Source organism: Vulpes lagopus, chromosome 6 (assembly GCF_018345385.1).
Source record: "Vulpes lagopus strain Blue_001 chromosome 6, ASM1834538v1, whole genome shotgun sequence".
NCBI lineage: Eukaryota > Metazoa > Chordata > Mammalia > Carnivora > Canidae > Vulpes > Vulpes lagopus.
In genome coordinates, this window is record NC_054829.1 from 3,410,759 (window position 1) to 3,436,585 (window position 25,827).

Consider the following 25,827-nt stretch of genomic DNA (forward strand, 5'->3'; position numbering starts at 1 on the left):
GCTCAGCCTATAGGAACCCGATTTTAGGAGAGACGACACCCACTGCACGCTTCATCTATTCCAAGCCTAACTCCCTTTCTTTTTGAATCATTTTGATATCAGAAAGGAAGGGACGTATCTCCTGAGCGACAGCATCTACGACATTCGTGGGGAGAAAACAAACTGAAATCTTGGCCCAAAATAGAGGTTGTATCCTGGTTTTATTTTTACCACAGTGTCTTGATAAGATTTCCAGCTCATTGAAAAAGCAGAGGCCAAAAAAGGTCAATTCTGTGGTAAAAACTTGGTGGGGCAAAAATAAGTTACTTGTACAGAAGTTGAGAAGTACTTTTATTGCAGACATTTCCACATACAAGGCTAGAGAGAGAGGCCGCCCCCCTCCCCGCCTGTGATGAAGCCACACTCCTAGCTCACAGAAACACTCAGTTATACCCTAGACATTTTCATGTTACTCTTTTTAGTACCTGGGGGTTTGCTTTGGCTAGATTTTCTATTTTAACCCACGCTTCTTCTCGTTCTTTCATTTTTAGCTTCTCTCTGAAAAATAGTAAAACGTCATTGGTATTAGAGAGACGGATCAAATGCAAGAGAAGGCGAGAGGCAAAACGGACATGGCCAGCAACACAATCACCTACTTTTTCCTCTGTCCCTTTCTGGTCTCACTCCACATACTTCACCGTGGTGATCACAGGGTAACGTAACACGGAAAACGAAATGCGAAAGACAAGCCAGACTTGGGGGAAAAAATTTAACAAATAAATAGGCTACAATTTTAACATGTTGAAGACTGCAGGTTCTCAGGAACGCTTATGGGAGGACTTGTCAGGTCTCCATCCCTCCTGCTTTAGCTGCTTCTTCAGAGGACCTACATAACTGTGAAGACAAGCCTAGGAAGCCATGAAAAGTGAGCCCCTTCCATGGCATATAGGAACCGGGGTGAATGGCCAAAGTCCTAACGTGGACGGCTTTAAAAAGGAACCTTCTTCAGACCCGATTCTCGTTGCATCATACGGCCAGTGAGTCACATGACCTTGAGCAAATCGCTTAACTTGGACCCAACTTATTTATTCATTTGTTTATTTTAAAATCTGGAGGAGACGCTGCATGATCTTTAAGATCTTTTGCAGAAAGCCAAGATACTCGCCGTGTGAAAAGCCGACGGCATGTGTGAACACTGTGCTCAGCTCTGCGGGAGCCCGGGGGGCCCCGTGTGCACCTGTCCCCGGGCCCCTTCCCTGCCTTGCCGACCACCACCTTGCGCGCAGCGCGTCTTCCTCACGCGCGTTTCCCTGTCTTTCCCTTCCACGCTACCCGTGAGGGCAGGGAGTTCTGTTGTATTCACTGCTGTGCCGCCAGAACCTACAACGGGGCCTGGGGTCCAGGTCAACACATAGGAACCGTCTTGAAGCATGGACATGAGAGCTGGTTATGTGCCTCCCATAATTTGAATTATACTCGTTCAAAGTTTATCTCCCCTACCCTGCTTCAAGCGACAGGCAAAGAATAAAATCTGCCCAGACTCGACTCTGAAGTCCTCGGAGCCTGAGAGCAGGCCTGGTCTCGCGAAGGACACAGGCTACGTTCCAGAGGAGGCCCGCGTTCAGTGGGCGCGACAAAGCTACGCTGAGATGAAGATGCTTGCTCCTTCGCGTACACCTCATGGAACAGAATTCCGACTCCTGCCTTATACACCTGAAAAGGTACTGCACCTCCGGCCTTTCAGCGTTCCCTGAGAAAAGCAAACATTCTGAAAGTGAACGTCTTGCCTGCACACACGTTTTGCAGAAGTGATTAACTTCTGTTAAGTGATTAAACTGGTCACGTAATGGAGAGAACAGCGATGTTCTCCGGGAAGAGGTTAACAAATGGTTTCGTTTGCTTTCCAAGTACGCAAGAACCGATTTTACTTTAACGCAGAACGTTTTAGGGCAAACCAAAGCAAGAGGTTTATTCAGAACTGAGGGAGACAAAAATCCTTGAAAGAGCAGCTTCCGAAAGGGGCAACTTACTTCAGTTTCTCTGCTTTAAACTGCTGGGTGCAGTCGTCGAATAGTTTCTGGTTCATCTCCATGAAGAGCTTCAGCGCGTTGTAGATCAAGCCATGTATCGTCCTGTAAGCAGAGCTTCACGTTCATGCTCCGAACACTCCGTCTTTCCATCCACTTCCCTGCCCTCCTCAGACACAACCCGCTGCTCCCCAACTCTCCAGCGACTGCAACGGCCCTCCGCCCCACGCCTCCCGGGCTTTCCAACGAGAGCCCGTCGTGCTGGATGCACCTGCGTGCACGCAGCCTGCAGAGCGCTCCTGGCCAGCTCCTCGCTGAGCACCCCAGCACCCCCCGCCCCAGGCCCCTAGCTCTTTGTCCTGGCTGACAGCAGCCAAAAGCCATCTTCCATGGACACGGAATAAAAAAAAAACGTCAAAACTTGAAGAAGTGTAATGCAGACAAACCACGATGTGTAGGGAACGATAGTGGAAGCATTTTATTTCCTTATAAATGTCAGTTTCCTTTTCATCTTACTAATTAAGGGCAGGGCAATTTCTAATAATGCCGAAACAGAGCTTTGGAAGGCAGAAAAGAACATTGCCACGGCATGGCTTAATGGAACTCAGCTTCCCCGCTCTGACATCCGTGAGAGGGAGGAGGCCCAGCTGCTCTGCGAGCTAATGGAGCCTGGAGATGACGCCAGTCCCACTGGCCATCTGATGACAGCCACACGGGAACCCCTGGTGGGACGGGGACAACTGCCCCGCGGCCTCGTGAGAAGCCACAGGAAATCTCATCTGTCTCCCCGTAACTGCTCTCACTGCTGCCAGGACTACTACTGCTTTTGCCGTCGCAGGATTCATAGCGACTTCTTAACTCAGTTTATAATAAAACCCAACTCGTATATGGAAACATTTAAAGCGACACGTCTCTCTTTGCAGTGGGCAGGGGTCTGTGGCCAGTCAGTAGTCACCGCTGACCCTCGCATCATATCCTAAATGACACACGGGGACGATGGCTGAGCTCCGAGGCTTTTGTTACCACCTGCTGAGTGCAATAAAAAATGAATGTTGCCAAGAAGAGGCTGCTGAAAGTCGATACACAGACGAGGTCTGCTGGGCCGTGCAAGCAGGCTCCGCGCTGATGGCGAACGCTGCTCGGATGCCTGGTGGGTGCCAGGGACTTTCTGTATATCAACCTGACCTGCATTAACCTTCACAATAGGGTGAAGGGCGCTGCGAAGTGCTCATGTATATTAACGTTTTCTTGATGAGCCAGCACAAAACACCAAGGTGGGTGTCGGCGTTTTCTCTATTTCTCAGATGAGGCCACTGACTGAATGAGATGAGGCCAGAACGTGAGCCGGGCCAGCGGAAGGGTGTGCAGGGGGCCCTGTGAGCCAGGCAGCCGCCAGCCAGCCCGCGAGTGTGGCCCACCTGCCACCGCCCTGAGCCTGGCTTTCCTCGCCTGCAAACAAGGGGGCAGGATGGGTATCGGGGCTCTGCTCTCCCTGCTTTCGATTCTGATATAATGATTATAACACGGAAAGGAAAGAAATGAAAGGAGGAGGGGAGAGCAAAGCGCTGGTACCCATATTCATGTAAAGGACACGAAAACCAGTCGGTATCCCACAGTGACAGGGAGTCTGCCCTGACCGTGCCTTGGAAGGTGTCAGAAGACCACTGCTTAGTGTCCTCTCCTCATCCTTGTTAAGTGACAGGACAGAGGACGCGGTCAGGCTGTGTGCCAGCACCTGCTCGCCCCTTGCCGTCCAGGCAGCGAGGACAGGAGGGCAGCTCGTGCTCTCAGAGGGGCTCAACAGGGTGTATGGTGGAGGCCTGGGCGCCTCCGAGAACAGGGTGGCCACCATGCTCTGAGGGCTCTGCAGTGACCTTAGCTGGAGGAGATCTAAGATGAGGCCCTGGGGCGCCTGGGTGGCTCAATGGTTGAGTGTCTGCCTTCTGTCCAGGGCGTGATCCTGGAGTCTCAGGATTGAGTCTTCCATCGGGCTCCCTGCATGGAGCCTGCTTCTCCCTCTGCCTATGTCTCTGCCTCTCTCTCTGTCTCTCAAGAATAATAAAATCTTTAAAAAAAAAAAAAAAAAAAAAAAAGATGAAGCCTGGAAGATGCCACTGCCGATGCAGCCGGGAATGGTGGGTGCCAACAGACGTGCCTCCGTATTGGCTTGAAATGGGGGTGAGGAGGCAATAAAAGGCCACAGATACGACCCACACTTCTCCTTAATTCTAAGCCCGCAATAAAAGCAACATTTTCTTTTCTAACTGCTATTTCGGACTTGGATTTCAATCCGAATTGGTTGGAAGTTTCAGCGAGATACGTGAAATGTTAAAATGCCCCAGTGGGCGACAGCCAGCTGTTTCTTACTTGTTCCAGTGGGTCTTGGAGTTGCGGTACAAGGATGGAAACATGATGGGTAGGATCTTTGCTGCGTTGTCGCTGATTAGGCTCATGATATACTCATTGTTCCAGTAATACAGCGCTCGCTCTGCCACCTGGAAGACAGACGGCACAACTGATGTGGCCGTGACGACAAACATTCATTCAGCAGGACCATGCCCACAACTCTGTGGGTACGTGGTGAATTATACTGGATTAGCGACTCATTTTCACAACCTCAGCACGCTCTAGACTGTAACCCCGAGGAGCCCCCGACAGGGAGGCAGAGGGTTTCTTGTACATCAAGAATACAATCATTCATTTCTCTATTCGTTTAATAAACATTCATGCTGGGCCCTGGGCCACACGTGGGCCACACACCCGCCAGATGTGCTCATCCCTCTGCCTCCCGCCCACCCACTCCCATCACAGGTCTGGGACGGGTTTGGTGCTGAGGTGTCAGCAGTGACTGAGGTGACGCAGAACTCCTGCCCTTGTGGAGCTTACGTTCTGGCAGGGGAGACAGTGATGGGAGAATTCATTCTCCTGAAGTGACAGGCCATGTGGCCAAGGGCCGTAAGGAAGGGGGCCAGGAGGAGGGCTGGGGGGATGGGAGTGGGGCTGACACAGGGACCCCCTCTGGCCGGGCTGCCTTGCCCACTGTGAGCTCACGATACATGCCAGCAGGTCCACGGGAGGCAGACGGACGGCACAGAGGTCCTGGAGACGACCTCTGAACAAGGCCAGAAGGCCCGAATGAGGAGCCGAGGACAGGAGAGCAGTGTGTGACCAAGGCCCCCTCAAACAGGAACGTGTGTGTGTCAGAAATAAAGTGCTTGTGGACGGGGAGTTTCGGGGCTGAACAGTTCATCTACAAGCATCCACCTCTCAGGTGTGGAAAGCGGGGTTCTACGGGTTTGGGGTGCGCCGAACGTAAAGACAAAGGCACTTGTACGGAGGAGCCATTTCTAACAACTTTTAGCGAAAACTACATGTCTGGTGATGGGGTCACCCTGGAGGCTGCTCCCAACTTGTCCTCCATACCTGGAAGTGTGGGCTGGACACACATTTGGCCAACTGCCGGAAGAGCGGCTCCATGATCTTCACAAATTCTGATGGTTCGATTACGTCTAAGATCTCTTCTAGTTCATTTAAGAACATGACTTCTTTTGGACTATGGGTCTTTGGCCAGTATTTGAGAAGTGCCATCACCACCTGCCGAAGAAACAACACACAGCGTGACGTCTGTGATGCCCGACATCTGTGTTTCATTGAGGTGTCCCCCCCCTTGTGACCCCCCCACTCCAAGCAAAGCAACAAATTAAGGCGGTGCTTTCTTCCTTGTAGACAGAACAGCTGCATGGTAAATCAGCACGTGGGCTTTTGGGAACTAGAGAAACAGCTCATTTTATATACTTAAGAACCACAACTTTAATGTATGTGACCCACTCTCTCTGATGAACCACCACTGACTGCAGTCAGCCCCTTTAGAAAACAGAAAGATAAAAAACAAGCAGTTAGGAGGGTTTAGAGAGAAAAAGAACAATGGAGAAACACGGGGCTTAGGACATGGTGTATTTGTTTCTGTGCAGAAGTCGCCAGCTCTGGGGCCGCTGGTCACACATACGCACAATCCGTTTCTATCTCAAACTGATCATTCATATATGGCTCTACACGACCACACGTGGTGTTTTCGATTGTGTTAAATTGTGCTAGAATATATCAGAAGAGGGAGACATGACATAAGCCAATGTTGTCAGCTCACGTATGCAGGGCTGCAGAGGGACCCGGGGTCGGGCCTCACTGCTCTTGGCGCGCGTGACCTGTGACCCTGCGCTGCGAGGACCCTGCATCTGAGGAGGGCTGGCCCGCCGGGAGCACGGCAGTGTGGCCTCAGCTGGGACCCTGCCAGAGCGCACCTGCGTGGCCTGCCCCCGTGAGCCGTGTTCAGCTGGTCGACGGCGGCTTCCTCACACACACAGGATTGGACGTTATGTTTCTGGCCCACGTCAGACAGGTAGAAGAGCTTCTGCGGGGCAACCTTTCTTTATCTCACTCCTAGAGTTTCCGAATTTCCTACCACAACCGTATCAGTAAAGAGCGTCCACCCGGAGTATCAGATTCGACTTGGTAAGGATTAGGAACGTTTCTAGAGTTCAGCTATCTAAAGGGCGCTTGCCCACGTACGACTGCAGCCCACCAGGGCCATTTTGGGACTACTGTCCCAGCCCTAGCTAGCATCAGGACTGCCACGAAAATCACCCCAAGTGCCAGTTCTCTCGGGCTGGCGAGTGGTCTCCACTGGCCCATCCTCTGCAGCTCTGCAGACAGCACCTCCCCGCTCAGCGGGCCAACTGCTCCATCGTTATTACGGCTAAGAACACGGCCAGCCTTTGAACAACATCCATTCAGAACAACTCTACTTAATGCTCTTGACCTTCAGGCTCCTGGATAACCTTTTATGATACTACACTTTATAAAATTCCAACATTTATAAAAAAGACAAGCCTCCTAGTTTCGGGGTCCGACATAAAAATTTACAACATGATTTGTCTTTAAAGGGAATTTCTTAAAAAAAAATGAGCATTCAATGATTTTTGTCCTACTTTTTGCTCAAAACCACTGAACAGACATTTAGTGAGCACCTACTATTCCCCGGTGTGGGGACCACTGTTAAGAATACAGCAGATGCCAGTCATGTCACAAATCCACTCTTCCTTGTCAAATGGTATTTTAGTAGGAAAAATAGATCAACATGTGAGATACAAAAACTACAACTGGTTTAGCTATTTAACGTCTCTGAAAAAGGTTTTATTTCTGGAATTGGAGCCCCACGCTGGACCTACTTTTCACACTATTTGGAGCGACTTATGGTCGATGCCACGGTTTCAGAGTGCAGCAGCGTTTTGTAAAAGAAGGGTCTGTCTAGGGGATCCCTGGTGGCTCAGCGGTTTGGCGCCTGCCTTTGGCCCAGGGCGTGATCCTGGAGTCCCGGGATCAGGTCCCACATCAGGCTCCCTGCATGGAGCCTGCTTCTCCCTCTGCCTGTGTCTCTGCCTCTCTTTCTCGCTCTCTGTGTCTCATGAATAGATTAAAAAAAAAGAAAAAAAAAAGAAAAAAAAACACAAGGATCTGTCTGGTAACGTAATCTAGGCAAAAGAGGCAGCCTGCTGCTGGGCACATCACACACCGGGCTGTCCTTCGGGGACTCAATGGGCTGCCACTCTCTGGTCAGGGCTGGGGAGGGCAGGTGGGCCTGAGCATGTGTGCCAGCGGCTCTGTCCCCTCCCTGCCACCCCAGGGAAGAAGAGGGTTCCCACCAGGCCCTGTAGTGAAAGCCGATTATCCTAAAGCAACAGGCAGACGACAAGAGAACATGACTTTACTTCCGTCCTCAGTCCGATGGGCTCTTATTCTTCATATGATAATGTACATGTTCAATGTGCCCAGAAAGCTGCTGAGCTTTGTAAAGTGCAGTTAACAAATAAAAATATTAATTGCAGACCTTAAACGGGAAGGATGCAGGTCTTTTAAAAGGACTGTACTTTAAACATTCCTGACCTTAGCCATACTGGCTTCTGGAGAGCCTTGGGTCCAGGACCCTGAGAGCCACGCATGTGCCGCGTCCTCCTTAGGGCTGCCGAGGGGACACTCACCTTCACAGGACTTTACCCCATTCGCCTAATCATCGACAAGCTTTCAATGCTGAAGGGAGACAGACCAGCCTCTGTATTTTCATGATACGGGGATTTCAAAGGAAGGAGTTCACCAAGGCGGGGGTCTGAACATTTTTAATGTGCAGAAAACAAAACCTGCTGGTCAAGGAAGCACCCGCCTGTTGTCTGGGCTGCAGGAGATTCAGGAAGCGAATCTGGGTGGAGATCCTGGGAGGCTGGGTGTTCGGGGGCCTGAAGCTTCTCTGCCTGTGCCACCTCAGAGTTTCCCATCGAGGATGGAAGGACCTGGTGGAAGCCAGCAGCCGCCTCGCTCCTCCCATCGGATTAGTGTGGCCAAGGGCTCCCGCTCCTGCAAACCTCTGTGGGCCTTCACGTTACTCCCAGGTGAAGGATGGCATAGAGGTGAGCTGGGACAGGATTGGGACTCGGGCTGGGACGGACCCAGCTGGGGACCAGGGCACTACCATGGGGGTCTGGCCTGGGGTAAACGCAGCCCCATGTCTGGTGGATTCTGGAGCCTGGGGAGTGTGAGAAATACACACTGAGGACAGTCATGAAGAAAAGTGCATGCGTTTTCTTCCTTCCATGTTTTCCTTTCCCTTTTAGTTCTGAGGTAGGCAAAGGCAGGGTGTGTGCAAATCTGTTCCCACACTACCGTCTCTGGTAACGCTTCTCACCCATTAGTGCGGAGCCACAGGACCATGAGGCCACCTCAGGTGGGCTTCCCCACCTAGATGCGTCTCCAGTTTAGTCAGGGGAATAAAGAGAACCCTACCTACCGGGAGTAAACACTCCAGGTTTGATACTCAAGACTGGTAAGTGTGGTGCCTTTCCTGGGGGGTGAAGCTTCCAGAATCTCAGACAGAGCTGAAGCAGAGGCATGTGGGGACCTCGGGGAGGGGAGTGGGGCAGGTGCTGGGGGATGCGGCGGTTCCTGGGTGGGTGACTTGGGGTGTCCATGCACGGAGTTCAGCAGAGATCAGATACAGAGCATTAAAGATTCCTCACGTATTTCCACTGTAAGACTCACAACCTCACGGGACCGCTGTGGAAGGCGGCCAGGGGGACAGAGAGATGCTGGAATGACATCTGCCTTTTTTATTCCAACAGTAACTTAAAAAACAACAGCTCAAACACCAAAAGTGACTCAGGACTTCTTACTTTGTTACTCAACAGTAAAAAACAGCCTAGCTGGGATCCCTGGGTGGCGCAGTGGTTTGGCGCTTGCCTTTGGCCCAGGGCGCGATCCTGGAGACCCAGGATCGAATCCCACGTCGGGCTCCCGGTGCATGGAGCCTGCTTCTCCCTCTGCCTATGTCTCTGCCTCTCTCTCTCTCTCTCTCTGTGTGACTATCATAAATAAATTAAAAAATTAAAAAAAAAACATAAAAAAACCCAGCTTAGCTGATTTCAAAAAAAAAAAGGGCAGTGGATCTGAAGATGTTTGTCCACAGACACACAGGTGGCCAACAGACCATGAAGAGATGAAGAGATGCCCAACATCTTCAGCCATGAGGGAAATGCAAATCAAAAAGCCCCTAAGAGATGCCTGTGCACACTCACTGGAGGCTAGAACAGACCAAGGGACAATACCAGGTGTTGGCGAGGATGTGGAGAACGCGGGGTCCCTGTGCAGCTGCTGTGGAGGACAGAGGGGCAGCTCCTCACGAAGCCAAACACAGGATCACCAGCGGATCGAGCAGTTCCAAGAGTAGGGACTGGCGTAGACACCTGCGTGCCCACATTCACAGCTGCATTATTTGCATTATTCACAGGGGGTGGAAGCAGCCCCATCGTTCACTGACGGGAGCGTGTGAACCACACACCAGGGAGTCTATCCAGCCACATCCAGGGATGGAGCTCTGACACGGGCGTGGCCTGTCTGAGCCCTGAGGACATCCTGCACGTTTCCGCCCATGCCCGGTGCCCCAAGGAGGCAAACTCAGCAGAGACAGAGCAGGTGAGCGGTCCTGGGGTGGGCAGAGGGGAAGTGGGAGTCGGGGTCTGTGGGTGCAGACCTTCTGTCTGGGGTGACAAAGCTCTGGGAATAGTGGTGTCAGCTGCGGAGCACTGGGATGTAGTTAATGCCACTCGCCTGTACATTGAAAATGACAAATTTTATGTGACGTGTACTTAAGCACAATTAAAATAATGTCATATACCAAAAAGCCACTGAGTTGTCCATTTTAAATGGGTAAATTGTGGGGTACGTGAATTATAATTGAATAAAGCTATTTGAAAAAAAAAAAGTATATTCAAATGTTTAACCTGGCCCCCGGCACGCTCCACCTGGTTCATCTAGGCCACAACAGCCTTTTACTTCTAATAAACGTGATACGCCAAGGAATCTGGAAATCTACACGCTCGACGGCTGCAACCTGGCACTGGCGACGGGTGATCACAAAGCAGCTAGCCCCGAGCCTTGAGGGAAGGTCGCAGGTCACCTCAACCGGCAGGACCCGAGAGAGCTGCGTGTCCTTAAACCAAGAAGGGAAAGTGCTCAAGGGCACGCCATCGGGCGGCCGCGGCCACTCCGAGTCTGACGGCGTAACGTCATCCCCGCAGTAGAGGAACGTGTAACTCAAGTGACCACACTCTGAAAAACACCTAACACGCGAGGGAAACCGGCGTGTTTATCAGTTGTGTGACTTAAGGTGAAAAAGTGGTTTCAACCACTACTCGGCCAGCAGAGCTGCGGTGACACTGCCGTTTGGGGACGCCCACGCGCCACATCCTGCGGCGTGCTGGCAGCAGGGCCAGGCCCCGGCCGGGGCGCGTACTCACCGGTTCAGTGAGGGTGCTGTCCTTTTCTAGAAACTGCACTACACAGTACGCCAGCTGCAAAGTACACGGAGAGGAGGTATTAGCATTTCGCTTTAACACGGCAGCGCTGCTCTGCCTCCTGGTGCCCTGTGCTGCCCCCGCGCCCTCCGCCTCCGCTGGGGCTCTCAGGGGGACTCTCAGGGACCAGGTCCAACAGCTAAAAATATCAGCAAACGGTCTTCTGGGCTTAACATCGATAGGTCAGCCCGGGTTTGAAGGGGATTTCCCTCACGATTATTTTAGAGAATACAATGAACGAGGAATCTAACAGCTGGGGAAAAACCAAATTAAAATCTGGTTCCACCTTAAACCACTGAACAGCTGAGATAACGATCTGGCTAGATGTAAAGCTACGATCACCAGGTTAACAGCAAAAGGAGGTGAAAAAAAAAAAAACCCACCTCAAAGTAAAATACGTCCCAGGAAGCCAACGTCCTTATTATCACATAAAGAATTCACTTCCTGTGACTTGTGCTGTGCCCGCTGGCTGTCGGGCCTGCACCTGCTCAGACCCCCAGCGATCCTGCAGGGGACCGACCGCAGCTGGGGGCCGCCCTGTCCCCGACACTCAGCACCCGTCCGTGCAGGGCTCACAAGTGCAAGAGTGAAGGGGAGGCCACGTCTCCCCAGTCCGTGCAGCCGCCCGACCAGGTAGTAATCACTCACTGGCCAAATTTTCAGGGTAACTGTCATTAGATTTCCACAACTGCAGAAAGCCCACAGTTTACTTAAAAAAAGAAAACAACAAAAACCCAACTTTTTCTTAGACCATGTCATTGGCCAGAGACATAGAGGCTTTTTCTTAAAGGAGCCAGATTTTATGTTTTTTAAAAAATTATTTAAATTCAATTTGCCAACATATAGTCTAACACCCAGTGCTCATCCCAGCAAGTGCCCTCCTAGTGCTCGTCACCCAGTCACCCCATCCAACACCCCCGCCTCCTGCAACGGGGTCTTTGTTTCCCAGAGTCAGAGTCTCTCACGGTTTGTCTTCCTCTCCGATTTTTCCCCACTCAGTTTCCTAAAGGAGTCAGATTTTAAATCCCACGACAGAAAGCTTCCTCTGAGATCTCTTGACGCGGGGCATCAAGTGAGTCACCCTCTTCTCTGCGTTTAGAACTAATTCTGAAATTCTCCATTCCTGAGAGTTTTCTGATATTCTTAAAAGGGAATTTCTTTACCCCTGTATCCTTTCAATTAGCACCAGAACCTACATCAGCAATGGGACACGACAAAGACAGTGCTCCCAGGTAACAGGCTGGAATTCTGTGTCTTAGACCAATGCTCACATGGAGATGCCCTGCTAGCGCACGTCCCCACCTACGTGTCCTGCGGAGCACCCCTTACCTGTGGATGGTAGACACTCAGAGATTTCACTTTGTGCAAAGGTAGCAACACCTTCAGTAAGAAAATCTTGTGCTCTTCTTTTAGTGGTAAGGCAAATCCATTAATTATACTGTGAAAACAGAATTTATTCAAAGTTTGAATATTTACAACTTCCAGATTTAAAAAAAAATCTTGCCTTTTTTTCCCCAGCATAAAAAAATCAGTAAGCAAAATGTACGTTGCACAAAAGAGGAACATATTAGCGGAAATTAAAAAGAAAATTAAAAACCTTCCAAGAAGCATTGTCATTTCTTTAAGTGTAAGATAATTCTAAAACTCTGGGTTTGCAGGGCATTACCCAGAAGAGCATGACCCCGGGGGCAAAGCCTCCTTTAGACAGGCGGAGGAGGCCGGGAGGCTAAGGTGGGGTCCCCGCTCCACACCCGGCACCTTCCCTTGACCTTTGCCTATTTTTAGGAATTCACGCTTCCCTGGAGAGATTCGGGCTTGTTATTCTAATGCTGGTGGGATAGAGTCCAAGTGTCCAAGTGGGAGCTGGGTGAGAATCAGCCAGGAAGCTGCTCCCTTCTATATAGAAAGGGGGTCTTATTCCTGGACTCCAAACTGAAGCTTTGTCTCTAACGTCAAGTAGTTTATCTACTGGTTTATCAGTTGGGCAAGTGGGCTTTCTTACTATTTATGCTGGAATGACATCTGCCTTTTTTATTCCACAGTAACTTAAAAAACAACAGCTCAAACACCAAAAGTGACTCAGGACTTCTTACTTTGTTACTCAACAGTAAAAAACAGCCCTAGCTGGGATCCCTGGGTGGCGCAGTGGTTTTGGCGCTTGCCTTTGGCCAGGGCGCGATCCTGGAGACCCAGGATCGAATCCCACGTCGGGCTCCCGGTGCATGGAGCCTGCTTCTCCCTCTGCCTATGTCTCTGCCTCTCTCTCTCTCTCTCTCTGTGTGACTATCATAAATAAATTAAAAAATTAAAAAAAAAACATAAAAAAACCCAGCTTAGCTGATTTCAAAAAAAAAAGGGCAGTGGATCTGAAGATGTTTGTCCACAGACACACAGGTGGCCAACAGACCATGAAGAGATGAAGAGATGCCCAACATCTTCAGCCATGAGGGAAATGCAAATCAAAAAGCCCCTAAGAGATGCCTGTGCACACTCACTGGAGGCTAGAACAGACCAAGGGACAATACCAGGTGTTGGCGAGGATGTGGAGAACGCGGGGTCCCTGTGCAGCTGCTGTGGAGGACAGAGGGGCAGCTCCTCACGAAGCCAAACACAGGATCACCAGCGGATCGAGCAGTTCCAAGAGTAGGGACTGGCGTAGACACCTGCGTGCCCACATTCACAGCTGCATTATTTGCATTATTCACAGGGGGTGGAAGCAGCCCCATCGTTCACTGACGGGAGCGTGTGAACCACACACCAGGGAGTCTATCCAGCCACATCCAGGGATGGAGCTCTGACACGGGCGTGGCCTGTCTGAGCCCTGAGGACATCCTGCACGTTTCCGCCCATGCCCGGTGCCCCAAGGAGGCAAACTCAGCAGAGACAGAGCAGGTGAGCGGTCCTGGGGTGGGCAGAGGGGAAGTGGGAGTCGGGGTCTGTGGGTGCAGACCTTCTGTCTGGGGTGACAAAGCTCTGGGAATAGTGGTGTCAGCTGCGGAGCACTGGGATGTAGTTAATGCCACTCGCCTGTACATTGAAAATGACAAATTTTATGTGACGTGTACTTAAGCACAATTAAAATAATGTCATATACCAAAAAGCCACTGAGTTGTCCATTTTAAATGGGTAAATTGTGGGGTACGTGAATTATAATTGAATAAAGCTATTTGAAAAAAAAAAAGTATATTCAAATGTTTAACCTGGCCCCCGGCACGCTCCACCTGGTTCATCTAGGCCACAACAGCCTTTTACTTCTAATAAACGTGATACGCCAAGGAATCTGGAAATCTACACGCTCGACGGCTGCAACCTGGCACTGGCGACGGGTGATCACAAAGCAGCTAGCCCCGAGCCTTGAGGGAAGGTCGCAGGTCACCTCAACCGGCAGGACCCGAGAGAGCTGCGTGTCCTTAAACCAAGAAGGGAAAGTGCTCAAGGGCACGCCATCGGGCGGCCGCGGCCACTCCGAGTCTGACGGCGTAACGTCATCCCCGCAGTAGAGGAACGTGTAACTCAAGTGACCACACTCTGAAAAACACCTAACACGCGAGGGAAACCGGCGTGTTTATCAGTTGTGTGACTTAAGGTGAAAAAGTGGTTTCAACCACTACTCGGCCAGCAGAGCTGCGGTGACACTGCCGTTTGGGGACGCCCACGCGCCACATCCTGCGGCGTGCTGGCAGCAGGGCCAGGCCCCGGCCGGGGCGCGTACTCACCGGTTCAGTGAGGGTGCTGTCCTTTTCTAGAAACTGCACTACACAGTACGCCAGCTGCAAAGTACACGGAGAGGAGGTATTAGCATTTCGCTTTAACACGGCAGCGCTGCTCTGCCTCCTGGTGCCCTGTGCTGCCCCCGCGCCCTCCGCCTCCGCTGGGGCTCTCAGGGGGACTCTCAGGGACCAGGTCCAACAGCTAAAAATATCAGCAAACGGTCTTCTGGGCTTAACATCGATAGGTCAGCCCGGGTTTGAAGGGGATTTCCCTCACGATTATTTTAGAGAATACAATGAACGAGGAATCTAACAGCTGGGGAAAAACCAAATTAAAATCTGGTTCCACCTTAAACCACTGAACAGCTGAGATAACGATCTGGCTAGATGTAAAGCTACGATCACCAGGTTAACAGCAAAAGGAGGTGAAAAAAAAAAAAACCCACCTCAAAGTAAAATACGTCCCAGGAAGCCAACGTCCTTATTATCACATAAAGAATTCACTTCCTGTGACTTGTGCTGTGCCCGCTGGCTGTCGGGCCTGCACCTGCTCAGACCCCCAGCGATCCTGCAGGGGACCGACCGCAGCTGGGGGCCGCCCTGTCCCCGACACTCAGCACCCGTCCGTGCAGGGCTCACAAGTGCAAGAGTGAAGGGGAGGCCACGTCTCCCCAGTCCGTGCAGCCGCCCGACCAGGTAGTAATCACTCACTGGCCAAATTTTCAGGGTAACTGTCATTAGATTTCCACAACTGCAGAAAGCCCACAGTTTACTTAAAAAAAGAAAACAACAAAAACCCAACTTTTTCTTAGACCATGTCATTGGCCAGAGACATAGAGGCTTTTTCTTAAAGGAGCCAGATTTTATGTTTTTTAAAAAATTATTTAAATTCAATTTGCCAACATATAGTCTAACACCCAGTGCTCATCCCAGCAAGTGCCCTCCTAGTGCTCGTCACCCAGTCACCCCATCCAACACCCCCGCCTCCTGCAACGGGGTCTTTTTTTCCCAGAGTCAGAGTCTCTCACGGTTTGTCTTCCTCTCCGATTTTTCCCCACTCAGTTTCCTAAAGGAGTCAGATTTTAAATCCCACGACAGAAAGCTTCCTCTGAGATCTCTTGACGCGGGGCATCAAGTGAGTCACCCTCTTCTCTGCGTTTAGAACTAATTCTGAAATTCTCCATTCCTGAGAGTTTTCTGATATTCTTAAAAGGGAATTTCTTTACCCCTGTATCCTTTCAATTAGCACCAGAACCTACATCAGCAATGGGACACGACAAAGACAGTGCTCCCAGGTAACAGGCTGGAATTCTGTGTCTTAGACCAATGCTCACATGGAGATGCCCTGCTAGCGCACGTCCCCACCTACGTGTCCTGCGGAGCACCCCTTACCTGTGGATGGTAGACACTCAGAGATTTCACTTTGTGCAAAGGTAGCAACACCTTCAGTAAGAAAATCTTGTGCTCTTCTTTTAGTGGTAAGGCAAATCCATTAATTATACTGTGAAAACAGAATTTATTCAAAGTTTGAATATTTACAACTTCCAGATTTAAAAAAAAATCTTGCCTTTTTTTCCCCAGCATAAAAAAATCAGTAAGCAAAATGTACGTTGCACAAAAGAGGAACATATTAGCGGAAATTAAAAAGAAAATTAAAAACCTTCCAAGAAGCATTGTCATTTCTTTAAGTGTAAGATAATTCTAAAACTCTGGGTTTGCAGGGCATTACCCAGAAGAGCATGACCCCGGGGGCAAAGCCTCCTTTAGACAGGCGGAGGAGGCCGGGAGGCTAAGGTGGGGTCCCCGCTCCACACCCGGCACCTTCCCTTGACCTTTGCCTATTTTTAGGAATTCACGCTTCCCTGGAGAGATTCGGGCTTGTTATTCTAATGCTGGTGGGATAGAGTCCAAGTGTCCAAGTGGGAGCTGGGTGAGAATCAGCCAGGAAGCTGCTCCCTTCTATATAGAAAGGGGGTCTTATTCCTGGACTCCAAACTGAAGCTTTGTCTCTAACGTCAAGTAGTTTATCTACTGGTTTATCAGTTGGGCAAGTGGGCTTTCTTACTATTTATTTGGTTTTATTATTAGGCAAGCACAGACACGTGTTAGAGCTACAGAGCAGTTAAGGCAATTTCTAGACCGACCCACACCATCCAGGGGCCTTGGGTACAGGAGCGCTGCAGGTAGGGGTTGTCTGAGGTGGGCACCAGGGGTGGCCTGCTCATTCACATTGGGGGAGACCGTCAAGGTCAAACACCTCTTCTGGAAAGATAAAATTATCGATCTTAGCAGCAGGGAGCACAGAGTTGCCTGTGCGTGACATGCCAGGCTGCATGGACGCTTCACACGGTTGCACACCCTCCTCGACTCTTAGGAGGTGAGTGGATCCCTACCCTCTTACTAAGAAAACAGCAGCCAAGAGTAGTTAAGGAAGGTCATACACCTAGGAAGGGCCCTTGACCGCTCACCACGCTCTACTGAGTGGGAGAAACCCGCTGAGTGTGCCAAAACTGGTCCACGAGGACTAACGGTTTTTTCAAATTATATCTAAAATAGCAAGGAGAGTTTTCTCACCACTGGAGCACAGATCGACCAGATGACAACACTGTTGCCTGAGAGAGGCTTGTGTTCCCAAAGCTTTGGGGATGTACAGAGGTGCCCTCTCTGCAGGTCCCTCAGAACCTTTTAGCTGCAAATGCAGCTCAATCCCCAAGGAAGGTGCTGGAAGAGAGCCTTCCAAGCTTTTCAGCTGTGGAACCCCGGGAATAGAGGGCTGGAAGTCTGATATAAAATCCATGGGTCGGGCAGTCCCGATGGCCCAGTGGTTTGGTGCCGCCTTCAGCCTGGGGTATGGTCCTGGAGACCCGGGATCGAGTCCCATGTCAGGCTCCCTGATGGAGCCTGCTTCTCCCTCTGCCTGTGTCTCTGCCTCTCTCTCTGTGTCTGTCATGAATAAATAAATAAAATCTTAAAAAACAAAAACCAAAACAAAAACCATGGGTCACTGATTTAAAAAAAAATGATAGCAAGCAAGAATTTCACTTGAAGATGGTGAAATTTTTGAAATGTCTATTATTTTTAAGTACACATATGAAAAGTTTATAAAATCCAAGCAACATGAAATATTAGCATTTACTCAATACTCCCAATGTAGGGTAAATGATCCACTCTTCTAAGTGTCAACATAAACCTTCTCAAGGTAATGGTCTTGGATGAGGTGTGTGAAACAGAATCTGCGCGTGGAGCCAGGCACACAGGAGGGTTTCCTATCTGTGGCTTTTGACCCTAGACCTCACCAACCCCTTCCATCAAGTGAGATCTTAGTTCCTTTGGAAATGGTTTCAATTTTCCTCGCTCTGGGGAGGGCTGCCGGACTCAGTGAACTGGAGCATCCTGGAATCAACTCCCCTCGCTGCCAGCAACAGAGACGACTCACCTCCCCAAGATTTCCAGTAATTCTGCTATGCCGTTGTGATGCTCTGTTTCATAAATAAACCTAGAAGAAACAATTTGCCATTTAGAATTAGACACTGAAAGAAGAGCTGGAGAGACTTAAATCCTCTAAGAAAACTGTGTGCTTGGGTGGGGGGAGCCACAGGTACCCCTACCTGGTCATCCTCAGTAAAGGAGTCCTCACAGCTGGGGGGTGTGAAGACCCGGAGGTCAGAGTGCACGGGACTGCTCAAATTTCCCCCCCAACATTTTGGAAGGTTTCAGCCAGACAAAGGCTGCAAGGTTTGCACCGTGAACACCTGTACTTGAGCCACTCAGATGTGACGACGAGGGATTTGCCATCTGCCCCAGCACATGTACATCCCGCGACCCATCCCTCAGGCCTGTTTTGCTCTGTGCCAACCTAAGTTGACGCCTTACTCAATTTTAAAGCCTCCACTTGCCCAGTGTGTGCAAGGGCAGAAGTTCTTTCCTTCCCACTCGGGCCGTCCTGCCTACTGCCTCACAGACACCCTGCAAGGCCCCCATGTGGCTTCATGCACCACCTCCCAGAATCCTCAATATGAGCAGCCGATTTGTGTCCTTGGAGAAGCCTCTTTGCTGTGCCTGCCCGGTGGGCTCCTTGGGGCCCTTGCAGCATCTGCTGTGCCCGAGGTCAGCCTAAGGACAGGGCTAGGACTTTTGGTCACTGTGTCCCCAGTGCTAGGACTGGGGCTGGCATCTGTCCTCTGCTTGCAACACATGTGTTGACAGGCTGGCGACGATGAGAGGGAACAGGGACACCGAGCAGGGCGGTCTCTCCCTACCCCGAGGATTTCCTCAGAAGCCAGGAGCCCACTCCTGCCCACACCTCGCTCGCCTGAAGTCCGCCCCAACCAAGGCACGGGTGCCTGCCTGACGTCAGTGGTGTCTGAAAAAGGCTTCTGCCTTTCGGCCAACAACGAGCAGTTTAAGAGTCTGCTCTAAGCCAAAAATAAAGAGTTTATGATGATTAAAAAAAAAAATCTGACTCTGAAGTGTCATTGTCCACATTTGCAACAATGGAATCGAGACCTCAAGGTAAAGAAGAGGTCAAACAATCTAGAGGATGTGAAATATTCCCAAAGGGTGGGCCTTAAGGCCTCTATGTTCTCGAATGAGCAGAATCCTCGGAGGGTCTGAAAGATGTCTGGATGATGGGGAGGAGGAGGAGGGCAGGGCTGGAGAGGAGGTCTGCGAAACGCAGCGGGGAGCAGGCCGCGACGCAGACATGCAGGGGGGCCTCCAGCGCCTCACTCGGGTCTGCTGCGACCACCGGAACAGAGAACCACCGTGCCACAGAGACGAGTCTGGCCATGCACCAGGGTGAGGTGGGGTCACCCAGATGGCCCCGGGCACCCGGGTGGTGAGAAACGGGCAGTGTGGTCGTACTGCAGGTGACGGGGCCCCTCGGCTCCCCGCTGCCCTTCACACTGCACCTGCCTGGAGACGGGAAGCTGGCACCAAGGAGTCCCCACCTCTCCATGGTGCCTTTGCTCTGAGAAACACTTTAATTTATGAGATTCAACCTGAGGGCTCCCTTGTGCATCGCGTGTTTTCTCAGTTTCCATGTGCAAAGTTATAGCTCTGTATCAAGTGCAGCCACGCCACCTGAGTCACCGCTCCCCTGGTCGGCAGCCTGGGGGGCACCCGGAGACCTCGGGGCTGGGCTCTGGGCCTCCGCCCTGCTCGGGATCTAGACGCTCCTGTGCTCCCATTCGAACAAGGACGGCCTTCAGCTCTAAGCCATTTTGTTTTCCTAAATCAGCAGGACTATAGTCTTACTGATAGATTCGTTTCTTTTCAACAGGGTTTTTTTTTTTTAAATTTAAACTCAAGTTAGTTAATACAGCGTGTAGTATTGGTTTCAGGGGTAGAATCCAGTGATTTATCAGTTGTATAAAACCCCCAGTGCTCATTACATCACGTGCCTTCCTTAGTGCCCATCACCCAGTTACTCCATCCTCCCGCCCGCCTCCCCTCCAGCAACCCTGTTTGTTTCCTAGAGTTAAGAGTCTCTTATGGTTTTTCTCCCTCTCTGTTATCTTTTTTTCCCTTCCTTTCTCTATGCTCCTCTGTTTTGTTTCTTGAATTCTGCATGAGTGAAATCCTATAATTGTCTTTCTCAGACTGACTTAGGTCGCTCAGCATCATACCCTCTAGTTCCACCCACATCATTGCAAATAGCTAGATTTCATTTTTCTGATGGATGAGTACTATTCCATTGTATATATACACCACATCGTCTTTATCCCTTCATCTGTCGGTGGACATCTGGGCTCGTTCCATAATTTGGCTATTGTGGATATTGCTGCTACGAGGATGGGGGTGCAGGTGCCCCTCGGAATTGGCATGATAAATTCTTTGTTTCTAATTATTTTGACCTGATTTGAAGCAGATCTAAAAAAGAGAAAACGGGCGTACTTCTCTTTACTTTTTCCAAAAGAGGAAAGAGAAGAGGGTGCAGAATGGGTTGAAAGCCATAAAGACGCATGGAGAATAGTCTAGTTTCTCACTCTTCCAGCAAAAAGGGATTGGGACTCTCTAAAAATGGAGCCAGAACCTGCTTCTGGAGACAGTCTCTAAAAAAGACACGATTGATACCTTTCCTCCTGGTGGGATGGGCCCCGAGTCTCACGGGGAGAGGTGGAATCTGTCTCCCTCCCTGTGGCTCTGTCTTCCTGTGAGCAGCTTTTAGCAGCACAGAAGGTAGAAGCGGGTCTGTGCCAGAGATGGGCCGAGCCTTGCAGAGGACTGGTGGGTCCTGGAAACCAGCTGAGGGCCTGCCCTGAGCCACCGTGGGGCAGCCCCCGCAGACCATGTGGGGCAGCAGAACTGCCCAGAGTCCAGTTCCGATTACAGAACTGCGGTCAGTGATCCGTGGTTGCTGACTGCAGCGGCTACAGGGTGGGGCCGTCTGTTACGCAGACGGATCCGAAGCCCTGGTCCGCCCCATCCACCTGGGCTCCAGCTCACCATGGCTGGGTTATCAACGGTGCAGATCTCTGTGTAGCTCACACCTTGAACACGCTCATTAGAAGGAGAAACTGCACAAACAGGGACTTTATGTTGACGTTATTGATGAGACGGACCGAACAGGTTGGAGTTCTCTTTTCTTTCGGATGGGGTCGTGCCACGAATGTCGATGAGCGGGGTACTTCTCTCACGGTCTTTCTCCTTACCTCCTTTCTGCATGGTATGAGTGGTGTGGAAGGTGGAGACCAAATCAACTACTAGATCCATGTAACCTGTTTGGTTTTGATTGCACAGATCACGAATGATAGAGAAAAGATCGCTAAAACACAAAAGCGCCACCCTCCAGCACTGGGCGCTCAGTGAGAACAAACTAAATTATGTGCAATCATTTCTAAATAATTTATATATTTTAGTTACTCTATTGAGGTTCTTCATGATTTGTGATTCTGTGATCTGAACAAAACCTATATTTTGACGAACAAAACCTCACTTTACGTAGAGCTTTAATTTTCGGCCTAAAAGGCTATTTAAATTGCACCTGTTCTTTGCTGTTTATATAATGTATAGAATGTTTTGATAAATACTGCTGCCACGTAATGATCTCGTTCAAAAGGAATCATGATACCAAGAAGCATGAACTAGGGAACACAACACCCAGGAAACGGGATGTCCTTCTCTGATCATATGTGGTGCCCAGTTCTGGGATGTGGGGGACTTGGAACGGGTTCAAAGGAACTGGCAGCTCTAACACTGGATGTCATATCAAGTGTGAAGATGAGAGAGAGGAGCAGATGCCCCGATGACTGCGGAGGGCAGGGTAGGGGACGCCGAGGATGAGAGGGACGACTTCCAGAATCCCCAGAGGCTGCTGGTCTCCGTGGCGGGATCTTATTTCCCACACCCATGTGTCTCCATCTGTCTTACCTCCCCTGTCTCCCTTGCTGGGTCATGATGCCTAAGAAGGGAACCACGTGGCTCTGTGGTGCTCCTGGCAATCCTGCACGTCACTCTCCCTCCGGCTCTATGGCTAGACTGGGTAAAACCCACCTGCTTTCTTACCTCACAAGGGGACCTGTCACTGCTAGGATTTTCACTACCTTAGCCATCCTGGAATCAGGGCCTTCAAGGGCAAGATGACCCAGGCAAGCCCAAATTCTTGGAATAAACTGCTCATAGCAAACTTTCCAGGGACAGATAAGAAACATTAAGTCTTTCATCCATCAACATTCTTTTGGTGCCACCACAGGCCAGGTGCAAAGCGGTCACTGGAAGTGTGATAAAGCCGCTAGCACAATGCCTGCCCCAGAGGGAGACCTGCCTGCCAAGCCAGGGAGGCTTTCTGGGGAGGGGGTGTGTCTAGAAGCCTGCGAGGCTGTGGAGAAAGGCAGCTGGAAAGAATGTTCTGGGAGGCACTGGTGGGTAAGGAGCCTGGAGATGAGCAGAGACTCAAGTGAGAAGGCCCGCCCGGACCCACACACCCACACACGGCAGCGCCCAGGGGTGGGGCTCATCCATCCAAGCATGGCCAGTCACCCCGGGTGACTCAGACAGCAGCAGAACCGCGCAGATGTCAGCGGGTGGGTGGAAGGGTGTTCAGGCCTTAAGAATCAATGAGAGGCGGTGGCCAGGACTGGGGGGCGGGGGCGCGGGCTTAAGGTGAATATTGCACTTGGAATGCCACAGAACATCCTCTCACGAGCCATGGGGCTGTGCCCTCTTCCACAGAAACCCAGACAGGGCAACTTCTGCACCCAGCTCCCCAGACGGACCAGTCTCTGCGGTCCTGCAGGCCTGGGACGCCAGGGTTTCCAGACCTCTAGTGTGGTTCTCCAGCCTGTGAGCATTTCTAAGGGTCCCCACTTTGCTCCCCACTCCTGCCTTCTCTCTGAGATGCTATTGGGGAGGATGAAGTAACCCGCAGGTGAAAGGAGTGACAGCTGGCTTTGGACAGGTTCTGGATGGCCCCACACCCAGGGTAACGGGACAGCTGGGTGAAAATGGAAACAGAGGAAGGACGTGTGCAGAGGTGCTGGGTTGGTGAGGGAGGGGAGCGAGCAAAGAGGGAATGACGGGGTAGGGGGCACTGAGTGAGATCGCGATCGTCATCATGCAAAGAGAGAAATGTCACCCACACGCTGACTTACCTATAAAATATATTATTTATCTGTTTTCTGATGTAAGCTCTTAAGCCTAAGAATTTTCCATAGATTCTGTGAAGGGTAGTTTTAAGAAAATCTCTCTCCCGAGGATCTTCACTGTCAAAGAGCTCTAAAAGCTTCAAGAAGAAAAAGACACTTAGTGGATCAGTATTCCTGCTCTGCAGATTAGGACTTTCGTAGCTTCAGCTAATTTGTACCTTACCTGCAATACAAACTTCTGATCAATATATTTCTTCGCTATATTAGGTTGGAAATCTGGAGACTCTAAAAATCTTAAGAAAAATTCATAAACAAGCTAGGAGGAAAAAAAAAACAACAATGAGTCAAATAATATGGTATTTTATTAGATGGAGACTAAAGGTACACCACGAGTTGAATCTCTGAAAATATTAGCCTTAAAAAAAAAAGCCGCTTATCTACAGAATTAATACCAAATACCATGGCTTAATTTAATTATAATTGATGACGGTAATTGTTTTATTTAGCTCAGAACCACGGACTATGCCCTTAACCGGCATTTAAACGAAATGATACCCATGGCTGGGGTCACTGGCACCTAACTGACGTGGCTGGGAGACGACAGTGAGGGGCGGGATCTGCAGCCCACCATGAGCACGTGTCCTGCCAGGGCCTGGGGGACAGGAAGCTGGAACTGCTTGGTGAGCGGGTCACAGACAGTCACCCGGGGCTGGGATGCTCCTCCCCTTCATGAGTGGCTGTATGCTGTCACGGTTACACGGCAATCCCACATGCCTTGGGGGATGTTCTGTCCCCAAGTCAGCCCCCCCTTTGTAATTGGGTCCCCATCTAGCTCGTTCCCAACTTTCACCTCTCCATCTCCCCTCCTGTGGACGACCCAGGCCCCAAGGTGTGCGTGGCTTGTGCACACTCTGCTCATGCTGAGCTCAGTGTCTTCTCAGGCATCCAGCCTGATCTATGAGCAATTTCTACTTATGAATGTGTCAGAAAAAGGTGAGTCAGCAGGTGAGCCTTTGGGTGTGTTAAATCTAAGTGCTGAAAACTAGGGAAGCATCTATCTGCAAAAGGCCTTGATTTGATGGCTATCAACAAAGGGGTCACTTTCATTACAAACATACTGACAATTCCAAATAGACAAAAAACCCATTCAATGTTCTCACTTCTCAAAATACCTTTCTTATCTGCACAGGTTTGCAAGGTCAGCGGTTCACGTGCAATCAGCTGGAGTGAGGCCCTAGGGCCAGTTCACTCCTTTAGAGAAAAAACCCTGAGAATGCACACACTTAACTCACGCCCCTGTTGCTGGGGCACTCCCAGAGTTCAGTACCTGTAGATGAGGCCAGGCTGCTTCTAACGTGGGCTCGTCTTCCTCGGGGTCAAATTCTGCTCCCGTAGGATTGGAGGAAGGTGGTAACGTTCGAAACATGTTAACTGCAAACTAAAATCCACATATTCTTGAATTATAACCAGGACATTCAAGATATTTACAGAAAACATTACAAAAAAAAAAAAAAAAGACCATTTACAGAAATCATTTAAATTCTAACAACAGCTGCTCCCAGTGGTTATCTGGCTCGTCCTTATTCTGAAGATTCAGAAGCAGTGTGGATTCCCCAATGAGAGTGGGTCAAAGCTGCAACAGGAAACCTGGCCTGTGGGACAGATGGCCACCGAGACTCCTGCTCGACTCTGAGCTGCCAGACTCATGGACAACCAGCACCAACCAGTGCTGGGGGGCAGCGGTGAGTTCACTGTGCCCAGTAAGTGCAGAGCAAGGAGGTGGGTGTAGTGCTGGGAAGAAAAGGATGGGCTTGAGCAGGAAGCAGCAGAGATTAAAGAACTGGTCTCCTGCCCCAGAAGTGCCTGCATTCAGCACCGAGAGAACCATCAGAGGGCAGCCGGCCGTGTGCCCAGGGCAGGACGCTCATGGCCTTAGTCTCTCTGGACTCACAAGGAAATGGCTTCGGAAGAGACTTCTTGAGAATGTGAATGACCTCCTCGTACAACTTGCTACCTGACTTTCTTTTATATTGTCCTTCACCACCTTCTCCCACTCTATGCTCCGTTTATTTCCAACTTCATAAAAGTCAGTGTTTTACAGGTGTTTCTACATAAAACCTAGAATTCTCTGGAGCACAGGTATACTTTAATGTCCACATGGTTAATTTCTTTTTTTTCCTCACATGGTTAATTTCTAAATAAAGCATAACATATACTGATAAATTTGTGATATAAATGTTTAGTTTTTGTATATCATCAATTTATAACTTATTCTTCTTTTGTAGTAAGTTTAAATGTGATTATCTACCTTACAGAAGCTCTGTACCTGCCGTATGTGGGTTACAGGCCTGGGCTCTGCTGACTGGCTCTCACAGATAATCAAAGAAGGCCTCCGCCCCCTCACCCCCGAAAGCACAAAATCCAAACACCTGCCAGGCAAGGTAAGACCCAGCTCCATGACAACGAGTGGGAGGTAGCTGCGGACAGTCCAGGGCAAACCTGCTGCTCAGGTGACCAGTCTCGTAGAGACTGAGCTAAATCTCAAGGTCATCCGTTGTTTCTTCTGGTCTTGGCTGTTACTGACGGTGAACTCTGAGCCCCCTAACATCATGTTCCTGGAAGGAAAATG

At 50.2% G+C, this 25,827-nt stretch overlaps 1 protein-coding gene across 15 annotated transcripts in view; it reads right to left on the bottom strand.

The window, feature by feature from the left end:
- Window positions 1-25,827, bottom strand: part of PPP2R5C (protein phosphatase 2 regulatory subunit B'gamma) — a 125,966-nt gene that overhangs the window by 12,891 nt on the left and 87,248 nt on the right. For 12 of the 15 annotated variants that reach the window (XM_041759335.1, XM_041759328.1, XM_041759341.1 and 9 more), the window contains 10 exons: window positions 24,526-24,636; window positions 23,422-23,514; window positions 23,205-23,335; window positions 18,050-18,109; window positions 16,006-16,114; window positions 14,620-14,673; window positions 5,430-5,600; window positions 4,374-4,501; window positions 2,010-2,111; window positions 465-537 (listed from right to left, as the gene is read on the bottom strand). In XM_041759335.1, the coding sequence (XP_041615269.1) occupies window positions 465-537; window positions 2,010-2,111; window positions 4,374-4,501; window positions 5,430-5,600; window positions 14,620-14,673; window positions 16,006-16,114; window positions 18,050-18,109; window positions 23,205-23,335; window positions 23,422-23,514; window positions 24,526-24,636 (1,032 nt within the window). Of the gene's footprint in view, window positions 1-181; window positions 538-635; window positions 734-2,009; window positions 2,112-4,373; window positions 4,502-5,429; window positions 5,601-10,846; window positions 10,901-14,619; window positions 14,674-16,005; window positions 16,115-18,049; window positions 18,110-23,204; window positions 23,336-23,421; window positions 23,515-24,525; window positions 24,637-25,827 lie in introns of those variants that run through there. The other 3 variants (XM_041759337.1, XM_041759329.1, XM_041759339.1) reach the window with 3 other exon arrangements.